General features: G+C 47.3%; 1 protein-coding gene across 1 annotated transcript in view; it reads left to right on the forward strand.

Moving 5' to 3' along the window:
* The window catches only part of BDH1 (3-hydroxybutyrate dehydrogenase 1), a 35,525-nt gene extending 12,360 nt beyond the window's left edge, over positions 1 to 23,165 (forward strand). Inside the window, 9 exon segments of the mRNA XM_067739492.1 lie at positions 3,351 to 3,402; positions 3,405 to 3,425; positions 4,108 to 4,218; positions 4,317 to 4,495; positions 19,994 to 20,051; positions 20,147 to 20,179; positions 20,181 to 20,296; positions 21,319 to 21,697; positions 21,699 to 23,165. Coding sequence (XP_067595593.1) covers positions 3,351 to 3,402; positions 3,405 to 3,425; positions 4,108 to 4,218; positions 4,317 to 4,495; positions 19,994 to 20,051; positions 20,147 to 20,179; positions 20,181 to 20,296; positions 21,319 to 21,697; positions 21,699 to 21,806 — 1,057 coding nt within the window. The 3' untranslated portion in view covers positions 21,807 to 23,165.
* Positions 23,166 to 25,310: the final 2,145 nt, after the last annotated feature.

Genomic DNA, 25,310 nt, shown 5'->3' on the forward strand with positions numbered 1-25,310 from the left:
CTTGTTCTTTTTGTACAGCAAATCCTGGGGTTATGGTAAAACAGTGATTGATTTTAGATAAAGTCATTTAACTAGTTTTGGGTGTAGTGACCTTACCACTCTGCTTACTTGTGACCAATGCCCCCACCAGGGGTAGTGTCAGAGAAAGCCAAGTAGGAGCCAGGACTTACATTCTCACCCAGTAGTAATAAGGAACCCTGCCTGCTTGGGGTGGGGAGTGGGGGGTGGAGGAGTGTCAGAGGACACCTAGTAGAGACGGAGAGTTAGGACTTCCTCCATCTCTCAGCAGTAATGAGACCATACACCCCCATACAGTGGAGAGCAGTAGTGAGGCACTCCGACCTCTCACAGCCAGGGAGGTATTGGTGAAGACCCAGTGGGAAGCCGGAACTCCCATCCGTACCCAGCAGTAACTCCTTCCAACTTACTTTATGAAGCTAGTATTAGCTGATTCCAAAACCAGACAAAGACCGTACAAAACAGAGGACTGCAGACCAACAGCCCTCATGAATATAGGTGCCAAAATTCTTAAAATATTAGCCAGTAGAATTCAGCAATATGTGAAAAGAATTGTAAGCCATGAAAAAGTGAATTTGTTCCAGGGCTGCAAAGATGGCTTGTTGCTAAAAATCAGTTAATGTAATCCACCAAACTGAAAGCCAAAGAAGAAAAATCACATGAATCTATTATTGAAGAAAAATCACATGAATCTATTATTGCAGAAAAAGCAAAATTTAACATGCATTTGTGATAAACACTCTCAGAAAAATAGGCATAGATGGAAACTTCCTAAACTTGATAAAGAGCATCTATGAAAACCATGCAGCTAACATATTTCCTGGTGAAAGACTGAATGCCTTCTCCCTAAGATGGGAGCAGGGCAAGAATGTCCACTCTCACCACTGAGTCACCATAGTGCAATAAGGAAGTGCAATAAAGCAAGAAAAGGAAATAAAAGTCATACAGGTTGTAAAAGAAGAAATAAAACTATCCCTATTTGCAGATTACATGATGGACTACATAGAAAATCCCAAGGAATCCACAGAGCACTCCTAGAACTAATAACTGAGTTCAGCAGGACACAGATACAAGATAACACGCACAAGTCAGTGTATTTCTATATCCTAGCAATGAACTGTGGATATCAAAATCTAAAATAATACCATTTACAGTTGCTCAAAAGAATGAGTTACTTAGGTATAAATACAACAAATTATACAGGATTTGTACATTGAAAACGATACAATACTGATGAAAGAAATCAAAGATCTAATAAATGGAGACCCACACTATGTTCAGGGTTTGAAAGACTCAAAAAAGTAAAGATGTTGACTTTCTCTAAATTGATATACAAGTTTAGCACAATTTCTATCAAAATCCCAGTCAGATTTTTATAGAAAAAGACAAGATTGTTCTAAAATTTATATGAAAAGGCAAAGGAAATAGAATAGCAAAAACAATTTTGAAAAAGAAAAATAAGGTGGGAGCGCATAGCTCAATGAAACAGAGAATCCAGAAATAAAAGCACGTGGATATGCCCAACCAATATTTGACAAAGGTGCAAAAGCAATTCAATGGAGGAAAGATAACATTTTCAAAAAATGGTGCTGGAGCATGGATATTCATAGGCAAAAACGAAAACAACCAACTTTGACTTATTTCACATTTTATACAAAAGTTAACTCACGATGGATCATGGACTTAAATTATAAAACACAAGACTAGGGACTTCCCTGGAGGTCCAGTGGTTAAGACTCCGACCTTCCAATGCAAGGGACACGGGTTCGATCCTCGGTTGGGGAACTAAGATCCCACATGCCTCGTGGTATGGCCAAAAAATGAAAAAACAGAAAACAAACAAACAACCCAAGACTGTAAATCTTTTAGAAAAAAACAGGAGAAAATCTTTGGGTTGGGGCATAGGCAAAGAGTTCTGAAACTTGACACCAAAATATGATTGATCCATAAAAGGAAAAATTGAATAATCAGACTTCATCAAAATGAAACACTGTTTCCCTACATAAAGGTCCTGTTAAGAGGATGAAAAGACAAGTTATAGACTAGGAGATAATATTTGCATACCACATATGCAACAAAGGACTAGCATCTAGAACATATAAAGAACTCTCAAAACTCAATAGTGAAAGAACAAACACTCCAATTACAATAGAATATGCACAAAAGACATAAAGAGACATTTTAATCAAAGGGGATATACTGATGGCAAATAAGCACATGGAAAGATTTTCAACATCATTAGCCATTAGAGAAATGCAAATTAAGACCACAGTGGATAGCTTTACACAGTTACCAGCATGGTTAAAATAAAAAATAGTGATACCACCAAATGCTGGCAAGGATATGGGGAAACTGGATCACTGCTGGGAATGTAGAATGCTATAGCCACTCTGGAAAACAGTTTAAAAGTTTCTTAAAAAACTGAACATGCAACTACCGTATGACCCAGCAATTGCTCTTCTGGGCATTTACCCAAGAGAAAAACAGGTTCACACAAAACCTGTACAGGAACGTTCCTGGCCGCTTTATTTGTAATAGCCCTAAATTGGAAGCAACCCAGATGGCCTTCAATAGTTGAATGGTTAAACGAACTGTGGTACAGGATACCATAGAATACAATTTAGCAATAAAAAGGAACAAATTATTGATACATGCGACAATAGACAATCAGATGAATCTCTAGGGAATTACGTTGCGTGAAAAAAACCAATTCCAAAAGGTTAATATTCTATGACTCCATTCTTGAAATGACAGAATTATAGAGGTGGAGAACAGATTAGTGGTTAAAGAGGATGTGGGAGTGGGTGTGGCTATAAAAGGATAACACAAAGGATCCTTGTGGTAGTGGAACTGTTCTGTATTTTCACTGCATATGTCAATATCCTGGTTGTGATATTGTACTAGAGTTTTGCAAGATGTTACCATTAGGGGAAATTGGGTAAAAGGTACAGGGCATCTCTGTATTCTTAACTTCATGTGAATCTAGAATTATTTCAAAATAAAAAAACTATCAGGAAGCCATATAAAACCTAAGGGTTAAGACGTTGCATTTGCAGAAGGCTTTGTTAACAGAGCTCTATCACTGGAAGGCTCTTCCTACACAGTGGCAAAAATGTCCACTGCAACTGCTGGCCCACTTTGTCCCAGACTAGTAACCTGTAGGAAACAGGCCCTCCTCCTAAGTGGTACCAGCAGATTGTCCTCAGGGGTTTGGGGTGGGAGTAGTGAGTAGGGTGGGTACTGGTGCCTGAGGGCCTGTTGAGTTGCTTCCACCCCAGAACAGGGTCTGGTGTGACCACAGCCTCTGCTCATGGCTTTCTTTCCTCTTGCAGAGGCTCGCTGCTGTTCCACTCTGCCTCCTTTGTCCCTGTTGACCGTCGGACTTAGACGCTGCTTCGGTGAACCCAGTGAGTGGCAGCCCGGCTACCTGGGAGCCAGCCAGCTGGTCGGAGCCCTTCTCCCTGGGCTCCCACGCCCTGACCCACCCTCAGAGTAAGGGCTTCAGTGCTTCGAGGGCACTCAGAGCCACTCTCTCACTCACTGAACAACGCCTGCCCCATCAAATGAAGTTAGGGGTTAAGAGTTTAGACTCCGAAATCTCTCAGTCCTTCTTTCAGTTCCAGGTCTATCGCTAATTATGTTGGGCATTTTAAAATGTCTATTTCCTCACTTGTAACGTGATATAATTATCATACTTATTATATGGAGTTACTGTGAGAATTAAAATAATGCATGCACAGTGCCTTGCCCATGGTAGGTACTCAGTACTTGACGATGAAGATGACAGTGATGATGGTGATGGTGATGATGGTGATTGTAGATGAGGAAACTGAGGTCCAGAAAGAGGAGGTCACTTCCCCAAGCAATATTGCTAGTTGGTGGTAGAGTCTGGGTTAGAGCCTGGTCTCTTGATTCTGAGTCCAAGCATTTCTACTATACCAGGATGCTTCTCCAAACAGCAAGAGACAAGTGGGGAGGGCCAGGCCTGGCCCACTCAGGAAGCCCTAATTTTTACTGCCCAGAGGAGGCCTGGTCATTCAGCCCTCAGGATCCTGGGTTCCTAATGTGGGGTCTGACCTATTAAAACAGGTTGCCAGCAAAGCTGTCTTGGTCACAGGCTGTGACTCTGGATTTGGGTTCTCCTTGGCCAAGCATCTGCATTCAAAAGGCTTCCTTGTATTTGCTGGCTACTTGATGAAGGTAAGAGATGGGTCATCTTCATAATCATTGTCCTTTTTTTTTTTTTTTGCGGTACGCGGGCCTCTCACTGTTGTGGCCTCTCCCCTTGCGGAGCACAGGCTCCGGACACGCAGGCTCAGTGGCCATGGCTCGCGGGCCTAACCACTCTGCGGCATGTGGGATCTTCCCGGACTGGGGCACGAACCTGTGTCCCCTGCATCGGCAGGCGGACTCTCAACCATTGCGCCACCAGGGAAGCCCATCATTGTCCTTTTATACATAGTCATTGTTTGGTAGGGTTTTAAAATTGCAATCAAATACATACAAAATAAAATTTACCATCATAACCACTTTTAAGTGTACTGTTCAGCGGTGTTAAATATATTCACATTGTTGTACAACCATCACCTCCATCCATCCCCATAACACTTTTCATCTTGCAAAACTGAAAGTCTATACCTAATATAAACAATAACTGCCCATTCTCCCCTCCCCTCCAGTCCCTGGCAACCACCATTACAATTTCTGTCTTTATGAATTTGACTACTCTAAGTACCTAATATAAGTGGACTCGTGCAGTATTTGTCTTTTTGTGACTGGCATAATGTCCTCAAGGTTCATCCATGCTGTAGCATATTACAGAATTTCCTTCCTTTTTAAGGCTGAGTAACATTCCACTGTGTGTATATGCCGTATATTGCTTATCCATTCATCTGTCAATGGACATTTGGGTTTCTTCTACATTTTAGCTATTGTGAATAATGCCGTTATGAACATGGGTGTACAAATATCTCTTCAAGATCCTGCTTTCGATTCTTTGAGGTATATACCCACAAGTAGAATTACTGGATCATATGATGATTTTATCTTAAATTCTTTGAGGAACTGCCACACTGTTTTCCACAGTGATTATACCATTCTACATTCCTACCAACAGTGCACAAGGGTTCCAATTTCTCTATATCCTTGCCAATACTTGTTGTTTTCTGGGGTTTTTTTGTGATAATAGTCATCATAATGGGTGTGAGGTAATATCTCATTGTAGTTTTGATTTGCATTTCCCTCATAATTTTTGATGTTGAGAACCTTTTCATGTGCCTACTGGCCATTCATAGATCTTCCTTGGAGAAACATCTATTGAAGTCCTTTGCCCATTTTTTTAACGGTATGTTTTTGTTGTTGTTTGTTGAGTTTTAGGAGTTCTCTATATATTCTGGATATTAAATCCTTATCAGATATGTGATTTGCAAATATTTTCTCCCACTCTGTGGGTTGCCTTTTTACTCTGGGGATAGTGTCTGTGATATACAAAATTTAAAAATTTTTATGAAGTCTAATTTGCCTATTTTTAATTTTGTTACTTGCACCTTTGGTGTCATATCCAAGAAATCACTGCCAAATCCAATGTCATGAGGTTTTGCCCTGTGTTTCTTCTAAGAGTTTTATTGTTTTGGTCTTACATGTAGGTTCTTGATCCATTTTGAGTTAATTTTTGTGTGTGGTATTAGGTAAGGGTCCAACTTCATTCTTTTACATGTGGATATCCACTTTTCCCAGTACCACTTGTTGAAAAGACTGTCCTTTCCCCAGTGAGTGGTCAAGGTACACTTGTCAAAAATCATTTGACCATATATATGGGGGTTTATTTCTGGGCTCTCAATTCTATTCCATTTGTCTGTCTTTATGCCAGTACTAGACTATTTTGATTACTGTAGCTTTGTAGTAAGTTTTGAAATCAATAAGTCTGAGTCTTCCAGTTTTGTTCTTCTTTTTCAAGTTTGTTTTGGCTATTTGGAGTCCCTTGAGATTCCATATGAATTTTAGGATAGGTTTCTCTTGCTCTAAAAAAACATCATTACGATTTTGACAGGTATTGGATTAAATCTGTGGATTGTTTTGGGTAGTATTGACATTTTAACAGTATTAAGTCATCCGATCCATGAACACAGTATGTGTTTCCATTTATTTCTTTCACCTTTAATTTCTTTCAGAAATGTTTTGTGGTTTTCATTGTGCAAGTCTTTCACCTTCTTGGTTAAGCTAATTCCTAAGTATTTTATTCTTTTTTGATGCTATTGTCAATGGAATTGTTTTTGTCATTTCCTTTTCAGATTGTTCATTGTTTGTGTGTAGAAATGTGCCTGATTTTTCTGTGACTTTTATCCTGCTACTGTGCTGAATTCACTTGTTATTTCTAACAGGGTTTTACTTTTGTGGAATCTTTAGGGTTTTCTACATGTAAGATCATATCATCTGCAAGCAGATAGTTTTACTTCTTCCTTTCCAGTTTGGATATCTTTCATTTCTTTTTCTTGCCTAATTGCTCTGGCTACAACTTCCAGTAATACGTTGAATAGAAGTGGTTAGGTTGGCCAAAATCAACCGCAGTTTACTATCCATACAGTCTCCTGGAAGTTGCAAGCCTTCAACAGATTCTAGAATTCCAAAATAGTTACATTAGACAGATTCTGCCAGTGCACTTATTGTCTAGGTGGGGAGACAGATTCCTAGTGGTTCCTAGTCTGCCATCTTCCCAGAATCTTATTTCAAGCTGAGTATTTAATATCAGTACTGCCCAGAACCTGGGCCAGTGTTTGTAGTTGTTTTTTAATTGCCTTCCCAACAACTGGCTCATCTGTTGCTTACAACAGCTGATATCTTTTCCATTCACTTTAGTGTCTCTTGTTCTTCATAGCTTCATTCATTCATTCATTCATTCATTCATTTGCCAAATGCTAATGATGTTCCTGACACTTTGCTAGGTGCTGAAGAAGAGTAAGACCTGATCTCTGTCCCCAAGGAGCATTTTCCAGTGGTGATGGGACAGCCATGCACAGACACAACTGGAAGAATTAGAGTGGAGAGTGTTCTCAGGGTTGTGCAAAGAATGTTTAATGAGAATGCACAGAAGGAAGGGATTGACTCTGGCATGACAAAAGGGGTGACATTTGTTCTGGGCCATGGAGAATGAATAATGCTGTCATAGGTGGAAACTGGGAGGAATGACCTGTCAGACAGAAGGAGTAACCTAACCATAGGCTTGGAAGTATGAGGCTCCACTGGGACTCATAAAGTGGAATTTAGGATGCATGAAAGGAAGCATTGGGACATGAAGCTGCAAAAGTAATTGGGAGACAATTCCCCTAATTTAGCAAGTTCTGCAACATTTACCACAATCCATTTTTAGAACATTTCCAGCTTTCAAAAATTTCCCTCTTGATCATTTGCACACCTACCCACACCTACCTCTAGTTCTAGGTAGCCACTGATTTCTGCCTCTTTAGATTTGCCTTTCTGGACTATTCAAATAAATGGAATCATACAATGAGTAGTCTTATGTGCCAGGTTTATTAGCATAATGTGTTTGAGATTCATTCATATTGTAGAATGTATCAGTAGTTCATTCCTTTTTACTACTGGTTGCTATTTTATTGTATGGATATGGTACATTAAAAAATTCACTAGTTGATAGATATTTGGATAAAAATGTTTGGATTTTTGGCCATTGTGACTAATGTCACTATGAACATTCACATACATGTCTCTGTGTAGACATGTGTTTTTACCTGGTTCCTTTTAATGGAATTTAGACACCAACATCTGGGCATTAGATGTTCTCATTGCTAATGGGGCATTGCTGCTCCTTGATCTCCTCAGCGGACGAAGCTAGAAGACGTATATATAATCATACCCACATATATACATATACCGACACTATATCTATTTATATCTATCTCCTATATACATTTCCTATAAATATCACACTCACACACACACAGTTCATGAGGTTATACTGACCTATTCCAATTCAACACAACAGCATTCTTCCTGCTTCCCTCATTCCATATTTGTTTCTTCTTTTCCTGCAGTTAGCATGCTGATTCCCAACTATATTGATATATTTACTAATTTAGTTAATCCTACAATATATACACAAATGCTTCAGAATTGCTACATTCATACCATTACAAACAGCAAAGCTACTAAGTTGTTGTGTCAGGCCAGATCCTGCAAGAAGCAGGTGCCGAAATAGGATTCGATGTACAAGAGCTTGATCTAGGGAATGCCTGTAATGGCTAAAGGGCAGAGAGCAGGAAAAGTCAGGGCAATCCTTTAGACTGCAATGCAGGTCTGTGAAAAGAGGAATAGGTAGGCGCAGGTCAGACTGCAGTTCAGTCTGAGAGTCTCGGCTGGGACGATGGGGACGTCCCCAGCAAAGGTTATTTGTTAGAGGAGACCTGCCTTGGGCAGGAATGGCCCTGTACTTTTGTCATGCTTGGCCATTGGCTGAGAGTAACTCAGGCACATATGGCCGTGGCCATGGCATTCATGCCGCAGTGGATCTGAAGTTGCGGCAGCTGGAGACCTTCTGTCAGCTGCTCCCACAGCAGGTTGTCCTGAAAGGAAGTCTACTGTGGCCACCACAGTAGAGCTTAAGATTTCTTTAAAGTGTTTTTTGTCTATTGACCAAAGGTATACAAAGCACTGTGTTTAAAGTTACTTGGATTAATTATTATTAATTTGAAAAAGTTTGATTCATTTGTTTGTATTTTGTTCCCCCTATTCTTCTTGATTTATTTAATCTTAGAAGATATAAAACATTAACAAGTATCTAAAGTCAAAATTATATAAAAATGTAAACTCAAAGTAGTGTTACTCTCCCACCTCCTATTTTTTTCTACTCCACTCCATTCTTTCATTTCCCCCTTCTTACACAAATGTGTATACTCTTTTGTACTTAAGAAACTTACCAATATAGCTTGGAAACCACTCCATGTGAATTCACAGGGATCTTCCTCCCTTTTTTTAAACAGCATCATAGTACTCCATTGTGTGGGTGGACCATAGTTTACTGCACTGGTTTCCTATATACGCATGAGCATTTAGGTTGTTTTCCAATATCTTGCAATTACAAATAATGCCACAATGAATAACCTTGTGAGTATGTATTTTTCACATATTTTTTGGAGGTTTACCTTTAGGGTAAATTCCTAGGAATGAGATTACTCTTAGGTCAAAGGGTTAATGAAATAAGTCATCATTTTAAAAGATATCCCCCAATTTCCTATCATAGGGGTTGTGTAATTTTATATTCCCACCAGTAATGTATGAGAATACCTGTTTCTGCATACTTTCACCAACAGAGTGTACTTCAAACTTTTGATTTTTGCCCATCTGTTAGGTGAGAAATGTATCTCAATATAGTTTTAATTTGTATTTCTCTTACTGTGAATGCTTCTTTTACTGTTCTTTAAAGGCATGATCCAGAAGTTGCACATATAGCACCCATGCTGTCACTCTCTTGGGCGGAGCTTAGTCACATGGCCTACCTGACTGCTAGGGATTCTGGGAAATGTAATTGGTATTCTGAAACAATATGTACCCTGCTTTAAGTCAGGGGTTTTACTCCTATAGAAGAAAGGAAGAATGGGTATTCAGGACAACTTGCTGTCTCTGCTCAGTGGATGAGACATTTTTCTTTATTTTGAAGGCAGTAGGAACCCTGGGAAGGAATTTTTTTTTTTTTTACTAGGTTTAATATCTATAAAACAGTATCTGTTCAATGTAAAAAATTCAAGAATATGAACAAGTATAAATAGTAAAGTAATTTGCGTTGTCATGGTCTGAACATATTTCTAGATCAGAGAAGAGTTTGTCCTTTTAATTTTTACTTATTTTGCATTATGGAAGTAGTACATATTCCTAATAGATTCAAACAATACAGAAATATGTGGTGTAAAAAAGTAAAGTCTTTTCATTTCAGTCTCTTGCCCCCAAGTAACTGCAATTCATCTGTGCACTGTATTTCTTACTTTCGTTATTATAAACGAAGCCACAGTGAATAGTCTTGCACCTACCTTTCATTAGTAATTCTTAGGAAAAATTTCTAGATGTGAAAGTGCTAGGTGGAAAGGTGTGCAGACTTTAGAATTTATTCAAATCTGCCAAAGTGCTCCCCTCGAAATCTATACCAGTGCCTACTCCCTCTAATGGTGAAGGGATTTGGGGGGAAATGGGTGTGGCCATGCTTAAGGTTGGGTTCTCTGTATAATGTGGACCTGCCTTAACAGGTCCTGGCAGGAGTCGTGATGCCTCAAAACGCTTTGTGCCTTTAAAATTCCTCATTCATATATTCAGCACCTGTGCCATTGTGCTGGCCTGTCCAGGGACAAGGTGGGAGCACACCTGGACCTAATGCTGCAGAGGAGCTTTCGAGAGGGAGTCAGGGCCTTGGGTGCTAGTCCTAGATCAGCCACTAACCTGGGAACTGGGCAAGCACTTCGCCTCCCCAAGCCCCAGTCTGCTCTTACTTATAACGAGAGAGTCTGACTGGGTGATCTTAGGTCCTTCCACTCCTGCAGCGGTGATTTTATGAGTCAGTGACACGTACTTTGAGGAGAATACCAGGCAAATCACTGCCAGGTTATGTCTGGTGGTGTCTACCTCTTGACTATTACGGTGTCATGGTCTGTCTGTTCTGGTTAAGAGCTAGAGGGGGCAGAAGTCACTAGAGGTCTGAACTAGTTATGCAAACCAGAAAATGGTCAGATCCATTAGGGACTATGGATAAAGTGCTGCAGGAGTTGAAAATGGGAGCTTAGTCTTCCAAGCTGGTTCTGAGATGTTAAGCCACATGATAGATTCTAGCTACCTCTGCCAAACACTCTGCCTGCTCTTATTTAGTTACCCCTCCTCTTGTGCTTCAGATCTCAGTGCCTCAGGCCAGCTCAGGGACTTGGCTCCACCAGATAGGTGTCTCCACCCTCCCACATCGTTAACCCCTCACTCTCTACCAAATCACTTTGGCACGTGTACATGCGTGTGCGCACACACACACCGCGACACAACTCCACTTCCTGTGTGTGCTACCACCCCATTTCTCTGCTTTCCTTTATAGAAAAGCACCCCGAGAGGGTTTCTTGTACTAGATATTTTCATTTACTTTCCATTTTTTTCCCCAACCTAGTTAGATGGGGCTTTTGCTCCTACCACTCTGTTTATTTGTTTATTCACCAAAAGATGTTTATTGAGCACCTGCTACGATCCGACAACATTCTCTGTTGGAGCTACAGCATGTACCAATTCAGTGACAGGTTCTTGCCCTGTGGAGTTTATGTGGGGGGAGGAGATAGACAAGGAATACAGTAAGTAAGTAAATTGCTTCTCTGTGGGATGATAAAAGCTATGGAGGAAAATAAAGCAGGAAAAGAAGATGGAGGGTGAATGTGGTGGAAGGGTTTTAAAGAGGGAAGAAGGACTTCACTGACAAGTGAGGGAGCAAGTCATGCAGATGCGTGTGGGAAAAGGGGATGGCCAAGCCAAAACCCCCAAGGAGAGTGTGTGCCTGGGGGGCTAGAGAAACAGCAGGAGGCCTCTGTGGCTGAAGCCCAATAAGTGAGAGGGGCGTAGTGTGAATGAGCATGGGGGTGGTAGTGGGAAGATTTGTATCGGAGGAGGAAAAGATTGCCTCTCTGGGAGCGCAGGGAAGGCTTGGTGGGCCAAGATGGCATTTCATCACCATCTGTAAGGACGAACAGGAGTTGCCCGTGATGGGCGGAGGTGGCATATCCAGACATCACTGGTACTTTGAGGTAGCTGAAGCCTAGTGCCCTTTGTGGAGGAAGAGGAAGCTGAGAAAGGAAGGCAGGACCAGACCAGGCGGGGCTCTGAATGCCTCTGATATGGCTTTTATCAAGGATGCCAGCAGCCCCTATTTTGTCAGATCCATTGTCTACTTCTCAGACCATTTTCATACGCAACCTGTCAGCAGCTTTGACCAAACAAACCACTCTCGCTTGTAACGCTTTGTTTCTTGACTTTGTGGACACCCTGCACTCTTGGTTTTTCTCCATCTCCTTTGCTGGCTCCTCCTTTGGCTCATCCTGTAATATTACAACACTCCAGACTTGTTCCTCTTGTCACCATGTTTCTAATACGTGTGATAGATGCTCACATATAATATGTGCTGAGTGTCCTCACATTCTGCCTTGAGGTGCTAGACTGCCTAACGATAAATGCTGAGAGACTGTGAAACCTTTCTGCTGGGACTAGCCCATGACCTGCCTCGATGTTGTAATAAATTGAGGTAGAAGAGGTTGAAAGATTGGAAAGGGTAGTTAGGGTGCTGTGCTGTTTTCCCTCTGGTCTCAACTAAAATGAGGTGGGCTTCAAGAGAACTTACTTGGAGAACTTACATTTTGTGCCTTGGAGTTTGGAGGTCACAAAATGGTGTGTTAGTGTTTACCAAAAGAAGTCTAAAAGCCCCCAAATGAGGGTGGAGTGGCTCATCTGGAAGCAGAGCAAAGAGAGCCCCTAGAGAGAGGGCTGTCCTTCTACCCAGGCAGGACACTGCCGCCCGGACCTGATATGCACAATGGGAGAGCTGCCTGGAGTCATCTTAAGGGCACCTGTGCAGTGAGACCTCTAGGAGGGTGCGTGTGACTCAGCCAGAAGGGTGTCCCACTGAAGCGCCCAGGCTGAGGGAGGAGATGCCCAGGTAGAGGAGGGAATGGTCCAGTGGAAGGATCTCTGCGGAAACCACAAAAGTGTCCCAAGAACGGAGGACCAGCTCTCGAGCACCTGCTGTCCCAGGGCTCCAAGAGCAGACAACAGTGGCACCACCCTCAGAAGACTACATCTTGCCCCTTCATTAGCCAGCCCCTGCATCCAGCCCTGGAAGGGTCAGAGATTAAGGAACAGGAGAGGATAGCGAACTTGAAAATAGTGAGAAGGCCAGCTTCCAGCCCTGCTACCTGGCACCCCACTCCCACTTCCCACAGACCTGCCAGGCCTGGGTCAGGGCAGGCTCTAAACTGGATATAAATTGTTGTGGTTTTTTTGAATTTTATTTTATTTTATTTATTTTTTTATACAGCAGGTTCTTATTAGTCATCCATTTTATACATATCAGTGTATACATGTCAATCCCAATCTCCCAATTCATCACACCACCACCACCCGCCCCCACCACTTTGCCCCCTTGGTGTCCATACGTTTGTTCTCTACATCTGTGTCTGTATTTTCTGCCCTGCAATCCAGTTCATCTGTACCATTTTTCTAGGTTCCACATATATGCTTTAATATACGATATTTGTTTTTCTCTTTCTGACTTACTTCACTCTGTGTGACAGTCTCTAGATCCAAACTGGATATCTAAACTGGATATAAGTTTGAGAGTTTGGGTATTCAAACCAGACTGGACAGGAGTTATTTGATTAGTAGACTGAACTGGACTCCCTGCCAAAACAAAGAGGTTCTCTGTTATCTGAGAATGAGTGGAAAAGCTACAAGGCTTGCCTGAAATTTCATCCAGGGGTGGTAAAGTAGCTTACAGACGAAGTTTAAAGGGATAGTGAAAGAAGTGGGTTTATCAATAAACCGGTTACACGGGCACCAACACAGTAGGACCGAATGCTTGTCCCTGAGCAGCAAGACAGACATGGACAAAGACAGAAACCCCAGAGCCAGGGAGGCAGTGTGGCCCGGGCACTGCAGCCTGGGCCCCGGGACAGGTGGATCCGGAAGGGGACAGACTGCCATAGTCTGCGGGCTGCGGGCTGAGGGGGGTTGGGAAAAGTTTCCTTTGAACAGCAGGACGTGCAGGCTGCTCAGAGGCAGATGAGGACTCCTGGGAGGAATGTCTGGAGAAGGTAGGAGGGTGGGGTTTCTCTCCTGGGGCCTGAATGCTGAGCCTGAAGCTGTGGGCTGTGAGACTAACCCCCGGTTTCCTCTGTGAGAAGGCTCTTAGCTGCCAAGCTAAGTTCCTGCCGGGACCCTGGCCTAGAGTGAGGGGCTTCCCCCGGGAACTGCAGGAACATTGGCTTGATGCTGGCAGGAGGCACAGGAGAGGTCTGGCGTGGGGCCCGAGAGCTGCTGCCAGATGGCAACAGGGTTAACGAAGTCCAGAGGAGGAATGTCACTCAGCTCTCGACAGCAGCTGGAATCCATGCTATCGGGAGTAGACATCAGCGTCCCTTGGAGACTCAGGCCACGTGGGCTCTACCCCAAGGGGCCTTTGAGGAACCACGATATGAAGACTGAATTAAATCAAGATATGTGTTTTCCTAATGTCCACGTGCTGTCTGTGGGAAAGAGAGGTGTCTGTGTGCCCCTCCAGCCTCTGGACTTGAAGATGGCGTCCAGGGAGCTCTTCTCTGGTGCAGCCCTCTGTGGGGACGGCAGCAGGAGCTCCAGGCTCATCTGCTCCCCCATAGCTGGAACACCATGTCGTTTGGGAAGACTGGCATACCAGCGGGGTTCAGCGTGGACTGAGCCTCACACCTGGCTGCTCTGTGCGGAGGTGACGCTGGATGTGGCTGGCCTTCCTGGTGCTACACCGTGCTGCTTCTTCCAGGGCCACTGGGGAGGCCCCCTGGAGAACCTGGGGTTAGGGTCCTCCTGGTTCAAACCACTGACACTCAGCCCAGCCTGCAGAGAACTTTCCACCGGTGTATGCTGACCATCCTCGTGCTCCCCGCTCTGGCCTTCCTGGGGATGTTTGTTTCAGTACCAGATGTAGCCCAGGCAAGCCCTCGGCCGAGAGTAGGCATTTCTCCATCACTTCATCCTCTGGCAGCTACTCCTTTCCTCTCATAAGATGCATCACTGTTCTGTAGACCACTGAGAAAAGTCACTACCAATTAAATTATGACTGACAGTGTTTAATTTTCACATCGATCGTAGCTCATCCCTGTGGTGAAAAAAGTATGTGTCATAGAATCCAGGAAATATGGTAATACGACCTGCTTAGGGCGTGAGGACTAATGAGATAATGCATGTCAAATGCTTAGCACAGTGTGAAGCACAGTAAACAATAAATGATGTCTAGTTCATTCAAATCCTCCAGCAGCTCACCCCTGACCCCAAGCAGACCGCTGCCCACCTCTCCTGCCTCATGTCCCACCACTTCCTCTGCCTCTGCCCTGCCTGCAGTGGCTTACGGCAGGACCGTAGTGCCACTCCTCCTGAAGTGCCCCATCCCCAGGCCCCCTCTTGTTAATGTCCTCAGCTGGCACTGCCTTCGGAGGCTCTTCCTGCCCACCCCACCTTCTGTGCAGCCTCCCACCTCCCACAAGCTTTCATACAGCAAAGTCACCGCGTATTCTTTGCTTACCCTTCTGCCTTCTTCCCTAAAACTTGACTCTTTGCGAACAGAGGCTGAGTTATTTATTTTTGTGTCTGTGTTCTTAGCACAGTGCTGGAACATGACAGAGGCCCAAGAAATGTTTGCCGAGTGAATGACACTTTTCTCCTGTTTAATAATACCTGAATTTGCATAGAGCTTTGTCATATAACAGGTTTTTTTAAAAAGCAATTTCCTCATTGCATTAACCTGAGCAGGTCAGGACAGGTGGCGATGCCCTTATTTCCAACTGTAGCTGGAACAACTGGGCACCTTTTAAGGGATGCACCTGAGTACACAGACCCTGGTTCTTGTTGTCCTCTGCCGCCAGGGCAGAATCACCTCCATTCCCTGTACTAGTCTGGCCAGTTAGCCTAACCGGGCAAGGCAGGGACGACCCTGGGTTGCAGGGGGAAGCACTCACCCCCCTGCCCTTGGATTGGGCTTAAACCCCAGCACCACCCTGACACACAAACCTTTCCCTGCTGCTTTTTTCTGCTCGATGCATTTCAGGAAGGGTTGTTAAACCACTCACCATGACCTTACTTAACCAATACTGCATTTTTTGGAAGAAAGATGTGAAGATTTTTAGGTCTGAAAAAGAAAATAAATCTGTCAGATACGTGGTTGTACATGTCTCTCTCTCCCTCTTTCTCTCTCTTCCTGCCCCCCCTCCCAACTGTCTTTTTCCTGGTAAAACAGCACAAATTCCCGCCTTCTCAGGCAATACTGTCTTTGACCTCCAGGTGGTGCCCTCCCTGAGCTTTCAGACCAGATGCTTTTCCTAAGCTGGTGGCCGCTCTGACTCGTACTCCACCCATCGACCCCAGCAGGAACCTTCCGGGAGACAAGTGCATTCTCCCCACTCCCATTGCCCGCACCGTGGAGGGCACATTTTGATGGCGAGTTTGATGCCTTTCACCCTGGCTCTGTGGAACAGTTGCTGCCAAAGCCAGGGGAGCCAGCTGTGGTGGTGAGATGAAGGGCGTTGTCCGATTAGAGCTGGTGAGCCATCTGCCACGAGCCCCTTTGCTCCCCAGCAGGGCTCTGAGGGACTGGACATCCAGAGCCTGTAACCAGCCCTCTCCTCCCCACTGCAGGGAAAGGCCAAGTGAGTAGACCAACGAGCAGGCTGTGGGCCTGGCCTGATCTTGAAACCATCCCTTATCTTGCATTCAGTAAACATTTATTGAGTGCCTACTGTATACTTGGTAGTGTGCTGAGCACCCGAAAGGGTATGAGCGGGGAGGAGAAGTTTGTAGCTGGGCACCAGCCAAGTGGAAGTCAGTGGCTTCACGGTGGGACCTATGAGGAACAGTTATAGCACTGGAGACATTATGCCACGGACAGGGAAGTCCCTACATCTGGGGCACCCTTGGTCTGGGAGTGAGAAGACTGGAGTTACTCTGGGCTTAGCCTCTTACTAGAAGTGTGATCTTGGGCTTGTCCCTTCACCTGTGAGGGTCTCAGCTTGTCCATCTGTGAGGCTCACATGTCAATCTGACCATGGCAGGGGCATTTCAACTAAAGCTGCTCTCAGGCTGAGGGGCAGAGGAGCTGAGCGGAGCCAGGAAGCAGTGGAGGCAGGAGGGGCTGTGATGTCAGAGGAGTGGCAGGCTGTTTAGGCTCAGAGAGGGCAGAGTCCTTGGTGGAGAGTGGGTGAGAAACATGGGAAAGGAGGCCTCGCACGCCCCACTCCGGAAGGGAAGCATAGGAGCAGGAAGTGGTTGACTGAGGAGGAGAGTCTGCCGGAGGGGGTCAGATCAGGATGGAGGAGGAGGAAAGAGACTGTGACAGGGAGACCCGGGAGGGCTTCTCCAACAACATAGGAGGGAGGCAACAGGGACCCAAACTAACGCTGTAGACACAGGAAAGAAGGCACCGATTCTGAGGACGCAGCAAAGGAAGGCAACAGCAGAACAGGGTTAAGTGCCAGGGCTGTGTCCTCACACAGACCTGGGTCCTAATGCCCTCCTGTCCACTGGTTAGCTGGGTGACACTGAGCAAGGTGCTTAACCTCTCTGAGCCTCAGTTACCTCATCCAGATATGGAACAATTTAGTATCTATCGTACTTTTTTATAGGTTGGTTGTGAGGATCAGGAGAATGAATGGATGCAAAGTGCCTAGTTCAGGGCCTGGCAGCTGTCCTTTTGATCTTTCTCAGTAATATTAATAGTACTCTTGACTCATTAGATGGGGAAGAGACAAAGGGGCTGGAGGAGTTGAAGATGACAGTGAAACTATTAGCAAGCAAGAGGAGCAGGCTTGGGCCACTGGGCGCTTGGTGTGTTGGTTGGTTAGGATGAGTTGGGGACCTGTGGGACATGCAGGTAAGAGCGATGGTCTGGAGGAGGAGGTGGGGTTGGGAGGAGCCATGACTCCCCGGGGGTACATTGTAACAGTTACTCGGAGGTGGCGATGGGGCCGTTGCAGGAGAACAACTGTCACCCAGACCAGCAGGAATGTCATGAGTTTATTCAGAATGCTGGCTGAGGACTCCAGTGAGCTCCTTCGTCCACAGACCGTTGCTACTTATCATGTCGTCAGAGTTGTGATCCAGGAACAGTGTGCTTCCACAGGTCAAGTTCAGTTAAACTTTTTTCGTTATCGGCGTCAGATGTAATTAAATTTTAGCTGGATAAAAGGACTGTATGTATTTTATGTTGTGTGATACTGTGCCATATGAATCAAACACAAAGCAGCTGGAAATTTCCATGAACATAAAGAAGAGGAGGCTGCCTAAGCATTGAGTGTCATCTGAGGGAAGGTGCACTAGGACAGGACATTGGGCGGCAGGTGGAAGAAAGGGGTCAGGGAAGATGGAGGAGATGCTTGGGTATCATTAATGCGAAGGGAGGAGTGAGGGTCAGGATGCATAAGTGGTGTAAGCACACCAGGTGCGGGGGGAGAGGTTGAGGCCAGTGAAGATGGCGGGGGTGAGGGATGAGGGAGACGTCCTTAGCATGGGCCGCCCTCAACACCCTGGAGCAGCATGGGGCTGGGACGGAGAACTGGGAAACTGGAGAGTGTAGCTTGTGTTCTCAGAAGCCTGGCTATGGAGGGAAGGAGAGCAAGACGGTGGTGTGAGGGGGTAGCGTGATTAAGAAAAAGTTCTTTAGGATATGGGGACATGGTATTTACAGACAAACATTTATTGAGCATCTGCTGTGTACAATGTTGAAGGGAGGGAGCCGGGGCAAGGGAGGAGTGGAAGTTGCATAAGAGAGAAAATGCATGGCTGATGGTGTGGAAGGTGGAGCGTGAAGTGGCAGCATTGACAATTGGTGAGAGGCCTTCTGCTTCTCCTGGTGACAGGAGTGGGGCAAAGACTTGCAGGGGACAGTCTGCAGTGGAGGGGGGGGAGTGGCTGCGTGAGGTCAGCCCTGAGAGCTGAGCCGGGGGAGGCTTCGGCGTGGCCGCGTGGGGAGTGGGGGTGAGAGCGTCATGAGCACTTTGTTAATCAGCCATTTCCTTCCTCTAATAAATGACCTTAATTTTCCATAATTGAAGGAGAAGGCACCAGAGGTCAGTTGAGGAAGCTTTAATTTGGGTAACAGGAAGGAAAGAAGCTAGAGACCAATTACTCTGTCATTTACACAGACTCATTTCCATGATTAAGGAGGGGTGAGGCAGGGCCAGAGTTCCCACAGGCAGGGGTCAGCCCCCCAGGAGGCAGCTCTGCCCTGAGGCTACGCCTTGGCAAGGAGCACCTTCATGGCCACGGGAGACTAAATCCTGAGGGATTCCACAAAGAAGAGGCAGGGCCCCGCCGTCCTGAGGCTCCAGCCCATCCAGTGCTTACACCCAAAAGACAGCTCAGAGGGGGCCCTGCAGCACAAGGCTGCCTCCTCATTGCGCCGTCCCCCAGTTCAGCTCTGCCTCTGTCTCAGCCTCACTGGTCACACCAGAGCCAGGCTTCCCCCTTGGGTCCTCTGTTTCCCTAGCTGTGAGAGTAGTAATCAGGCTAAACGGACTCCAGTGATCCTTCTAGCACATAGTTCTCTGAGTCTACTTATCTGGCCCTTAGCTGGCCTTGCAGGAAACAGTCAACCCAAGTACACTCAGAGAGTGTATGTTTGCTCTGACCCCGTACTAAGTCCCATGGGACCACACAAAGCTGAGGGGTGTTCGCTACCTGCAAAGACCAGGTGTGTCCATTGTTCATATTGATGAACAGCTTACCAGGTGCCAGGGGCTCACCACATGACACCCAGCCAATAGTGCATGGTTCACAGAGGATGGAGTAGCGGTTAGGAGGGTCTTGGAGTGGAGCTGGACTGGGGGCCCCACCCGACACCGAGGCTTGGCTGAGCCTCTAACTTGCTGTGTGACCTTGGACGCCGCGTCCCCTCTCTGGTCCTCCAGAGAGGGCTTGGCCTGGAAGACTCCTGAGGTTCCCCTGGTTTCTGGCAAGAGGGAGAATACAGGTGAAGGCTCAGAGGCAGGAATGAATAAACAGGTGCCCAGGTGCAGGGAGTGGGATGAGACTGGAGGGAATAGGGTAGAAATGAGTGAGGTGAGGTGGGGCTCCAGGCTGGAGGAAGGCTGGGTCATGATGGGTCAGAGAGTCGCTGCAGGCAGAAGTGAGATGAGAATTGGACACGAGACTGAAGGGACGGTCACAGCCAGCAGCTTAGGCCTCTCCATCTCCTGTCATTCCTGGGTGACTCTAGAACGTGTCCCGAGAGCCTTGGACAAGAAGCTGGCAAGTTATGGGGGAAAGGAATGGAAGTGAGGAGGGGAATGGCCTGCAGGCTGATGGGTGATATCCAGAGGCCAAGCCCTGTGATGAGTGCGGTTCTGTCCCCTCCTGTCCAGGCTTGTAGGGCCTGGTTAACAATGCGGGCATCTCAGTGTTTGGGGGATGTGGAGTTCACCAGCACAGAGACCTACAAGGAGGTGGTGGAAGTAAACCTCTGGGGCACAGTGCGGGGGACAAAACCCTTTCTCCCCCTCATTTAGAGGGCCACAGCTGAGTTGGAAAGGGACCTTCTTCCTGCCCCCGGGCCTGCTCTACCTTTTCATCTTTGCTCAGAATGGAAATAGGTCTCATTAGACTCAACATCCACTGCCCTCACTGGCTGAGTGCATGACCCCCAGGGGCCACACTGGGCCGTGGATGGTGACCAGCGGGGGTGCCCTGGACGGGGTGGCAGAAAGGGATGTGTGATTTTCAGAAAGCAGAGCAGGTAAGAGATCAGCAGTCTGCACCAAAGGCTAAAAGATTACATTTGTAATCCCAGTCTGGGAACCTAATCTAGACAAATAACCACCTTTGTGCACAGAGCTGTGTGTACACATCAGGTACGGACAGGGGTGTGGTTAAGAAAATGTTGGTATATCCATCACAGTGCCCAGGTGGGGCTGTGCCTTAACTTCCTGGGTGCACACCCAGGGCGAGTGGGTCTCAAGTCTGCCTGGGCTTACCGGGCAGGCTGGATGGCTCCTCCCTCCCCTGCCCCACGGCTGGGAGAGGTTGTGGTCAGCTCCTAGCACCCCCAGGCTGGGCCTATGGGAGAGCTTCTCCAGCTCCCCACTCTCTCCCGGTGCCTGAGACTGTCCGCATGTCTTAGATCTGCAGTCAGGATCAGAGCCCTGCCCCTGCCTGCTTGGCGACAGAGCCCGGCCAGGTGATAACAATTTGGGGTTACTGGCAATAGGAGAACATGGCAGGCGAGACAGAGCTTGCTGTGTGTTGCTCATTTCACTGTGCCCTCCCACTATGTAGGCCTGCTTTCCACTCTTTCCTCCTCCCCTGTCCTGCCTGGGAACAGCCAGCTACCCAGGAAATACCAAAGATGCTGACGCTGATGTGTGGGCCTGAGCTGGCCTTCATTATAAACGAGGGGCCCCCTGACCCTGGCTGGTTCAGAAGGCGGAGCCCCAGCCTGACAGGCGGCAAAATAGCTGTCGGGGGCCAGGAGGCTGGGTTCTGGACAGACCTCCAGAAACATGCCAGGCCCCAGACCCTCTGCAGGTATTGTTGCGTGAGCAGGAGTTCGCTGTCTTGCGCCGCAGGCTGCGTGGTCAACACCAGCGGCATTGTGGGCCGCGTGGCGCACGCGGCCGGCGCCCCGTACTGCATCACCAGGTTTGGGGTGGCTTTCTCCGACTGCCTGTGCTACGAGGTGCACCCACTGGGAGTGAAGGTCGCCGTGGTGGAACCCGGCAACTTCATCGCCACCACCAGCCTCCACAGCGCTGAGCGCATCCATGCCATCGCCAGTAAGATGTGGGACGAGCTGCCTGAGGGGGTGCGCAAGGACTACGGCAGGAAGTACTTTGACGAGAGGGTCGCGAAGATGGAGACCTACTGCAACAGCGGCTCCACGGACACGTCCCCCATCATCAGCGCTGTCACCCACACCCTGACCTCCGGCTACCCCCTGCACTCGCTACCACCCCACGGACTACTGCTGTTGGGTGCGAATGCGGATCACGACCCACTTGCCCGGAGCGATCTCTGACAGGATCTACATACACTGAGGAGTTTAGCACTGGCCTCTGTTGTGCAGCCCTCGGGGGAGGGAAGAGGACGGACGGAGGGAGGGAGGGGGAGGGGCTTGTGTCATTACCTCTTGATTACCCACTTGTGGATTATCCCAGTCCCAGGAGGACCCACTACCAGTCTGAGCGTTAACCAGAGCAGGCAGCCCAGCTCAACTCGTGTGCCCAGTGAATGGCTCGGGCCTTCTCAACTGGGGTGCAGAGTGGTGGGCAGGGCCCACAAACCTCAGGGCAAACATGGTGAATCTGTCTTTCTGGAATCGATTTTATACAACGATTTTAGGTAGACATCTTTATATTAAAAACAGATTTATTATAAAATAGAATCCAAATCCTTTATATTTTAAAGCCAAAGCATCAGTTCAAAAAATTTATCTCAGGACTCCCCTGGCGGTCCAGTGGTTAAGACTTCGCCTTCCAATTCAGGGGGTGCAGGTTCAATCCCTGGTCAGCTAAGATCCCACATGCATCGGGGCCAAAAAACCAAAACATAAAGCAGAAGCAATATTGTAATAAATTTAGTAAAGACTTTAAAGAAATGGTCCACATGAAAAAAATTTATCTCATTTGATCCTTAAACCAGCCTCATGAGTAAAAAGGGCAGCTTTTTTTTTCTTTTGTACATGAAGAATTTTTGGCTCAAAGAGGATACATGAATTACCCTTTTATTGCTTATAAATCAATTTTGCTTATATTGCTTTATATAAAATATAAAGGTCCAAGTCGTGTGTTCCTGCCACTGCTGTAGAAACATTCACATTTTATGTTCCGGGGCTGCTCTGGATCCAGTTACCTGAGGATCCTGTGATGAGCTCTATACCCTCACCTGGGCCATACATACCATGTGCCCACCATGCACCTCTTTGCATGTCCTTGGTGCTGCTGTGTGCAGCCTGCAGCCAGTGATTCAGAGCTGAGTGGGGGGGTGGTGGCAACATTCTGGAGATTTCCATTTGAGGTTTCTCCAGCTTATCTTAGGACAAACTTGTGTGGAGGTGCTCATTGGCTAAGAGGTAATTTGTTTCTGGTTTGGGTCTGCTTGGTCTTGCCTGGGGTGGGACCCCTGTTGATGGGCCATTCTTGGCAGGAGCCGTGATACATAGGACGGGCACTGTAGCCTCTCCTCCCCCAGGGGTGGGTCCAGGTTCCCTGTCTGTCTCACCTGGTGCTTATACACACACACACACCTGTTCTCTGGTTCTCAGGGTGGCCTTCATTGATGGCTCACCTTCCTTCTATGGACTTATTTTTAATTAAACCAGGTCACTGATCAGCAGAGTCTGTGTTATCACTTCTTGGGTTTGGGTTTTTGTGTTTTTTTAATAAATTTATTTATTTTACTTGTTTTAATTTTTGGCTGCGTTGGGTCTTCGTTGCTGCTCGCAGGCTTTCTCTAGGTATGGCGAGCGGGGGCTACTGTTCATTGCCATGCACGGGCTTCTCATTGCAGTGGCTTCTCTTGTTGTGGAGCACGGGCTTTAGGCGTGCAGGCTTCAGTAGTTGTGGCTCGCGGGCTGTAGATCGCAGGCTCAGTAGTTGTGCCGCACGGGCCCAGCCGCTCCGCGGCATGTGGGATCTTCCTGGAGCAGGGCTTGAACCTGTGTACCCTGCATTGGCAGGCAGATTCTTAACCACTGCGCCACCAGGGAAGCCCTTGGGTTTGGGTTTGAAAGCTAGTATCCCTGCAATTGCCCAGAGCCTGCCTGTTTGGACCAAAACCAGGCAACACCCTCCTCCAGGTATCTGCAGTCCCTGGGACAGGTTCCTGAGTACCAGCCCTTCTGCCTCACCCTGGAAGGGCCAGGCCTGCCGCTAGAGGGTGCCCTATCTCCTTTGCAGCCGGAGTGGCCTCAGCTCCTGATTTGGGAGCTCCCACCCAAACCTGAGGTCTCAAAGGGTTGGTGATTCCCCACCTTGGAAGTGGTCCAGGCACAAAGACACAAGGCCCCTTTAGAAACAACTCTTCCTTCTCTTCTAGTAGCTGCCTGGCTTAATCGTGGAGCCTGGTGCCAGGAGAAAGCAGAACCTGGAGAGCTGGAACCAGCCACGGGGCTCAGGCAGTGCCAAAGAAGAGGGGGTCTCACAACGAGAAAATTCAGCCTGTCTTTTGGGCTTTGATCCCCTCTGTCATCAAGCAGGGATGCCCCGCCCAGCTCCCTATCTGCACGGTGAGGCCCAGAGGGCCTGCGTGGATGACAGGTGGGCAGGGAGACTGAAACCCTCCAGAGCCCAGGGAGGGACACTCGAGGGTCATCGTCTTTACATAACAAGAAGAGCTTTTTGAATCACAAGGCTTGCCATTCAGAATCTCGTTTTTATATCTCGGGAGATTTTGTTTCCATGCTTAATTTTATTAAAGGAAAATGTATGCAGAACTTGAAGTTACTTGTGTGCATGGATGCCTGGGAACTGGCAGGAAAGGGAGATGGTCATACGCTCTGGGTCAGGATCAGCAGTAAACCGAACACTGGAGAAGACGCATCTGCGTCTGCTGGGACCATCAGGCATTAAGTCAGGACTGCTAGGCTGGCCTGCAGGCTGCCCTGATTTTTAATTTTTATCCCAGTGATTGGAAAGCCCAGAGCAACTTCCCTCCAGATCATCTCAGTGCTAATGAAAACCTCACAATTACTATTCACCTTTCGGCCGCTGAGAGCCTCCTTGGCGGCAGGTCTCATTTTGATCCTTACGAGAGACAGCTGAGGTGGGCAGAATAGAGGTGGTTGTTCCCATTTTATAAATGATATAACTGAGACCCAGAGAGGGGAGGTGACTCACCCAGCATCACAGTGGGTCTGAGCAGATCCAGGGCCAGCACGAAAGTCTCCTGAGTGGTGCTGTTCACCATCACCTCACTCTGTGGCCCCAGGAGCCCGGGGAGCCAGGTGGATGGGTCAGGGTCGCCTGGTACCTAGACCCTCACTGCCTGTCAGCAGAGCTGCCCCTGCCTGTGGGGATGAGGGGAGGCTGGGGACTAATGGTGTCCACGAGCACCGCCTTGGGTGGCAGCATTGTCTCTAGCACCCTCCCCTTGGAAGGATTCGCTCAGTCGGTGAGTCCTGAGGACCCATCACCTGTTGTCTATTCAGGCCTGCAGCTCTGGGCCTGGGTCCCTTGGAGTATAACCCCATCTCCCAAGCAGCAGGTACCGGTCAGCTATGCAGGGCAGGGCACGAGTGAGCAGGCACCTGCACGGGGCCCTGGGCCAGGAACCAGGCATTCACTGTACCATTGGATCCTCCTCAAGGCCTCTGAGATGGAGGGGGGAGAGTCCTACACCCCACTCCCACTCTGTCACCCCACGGTGTACTCTTGAGTAAGTGGCTCTGGTTCCAGGGCCTCCCTCGAGGCCTCAGGCAAGAGGAGGGGAAGCGTGCAGACAGAGCCTGGCACTGCGGGCGGGGTGTGTGGGCTGGACTCAGCTTACACCTGGGACTTTGCCCAGTGGTACCTCTGTCTGTGGGGACCCACGGACGGGTGCCT

This window comes from Pseudorca crassidens, chromosome 5 (assembly GCF_039906515.1).
Source record: "Pseudorca crassidens isolate mPseCra1 chromosome 5, mPseCra1.hap1, whole genome shotgun sequence".
NCBI classification, from domain to species: domain Eukaryota; kingdom Metazoa; phylum Chordata; class Mammalia; order Artiodactyla; family Delphinidae; genus Pseudorca; species Pseudorca crassidens.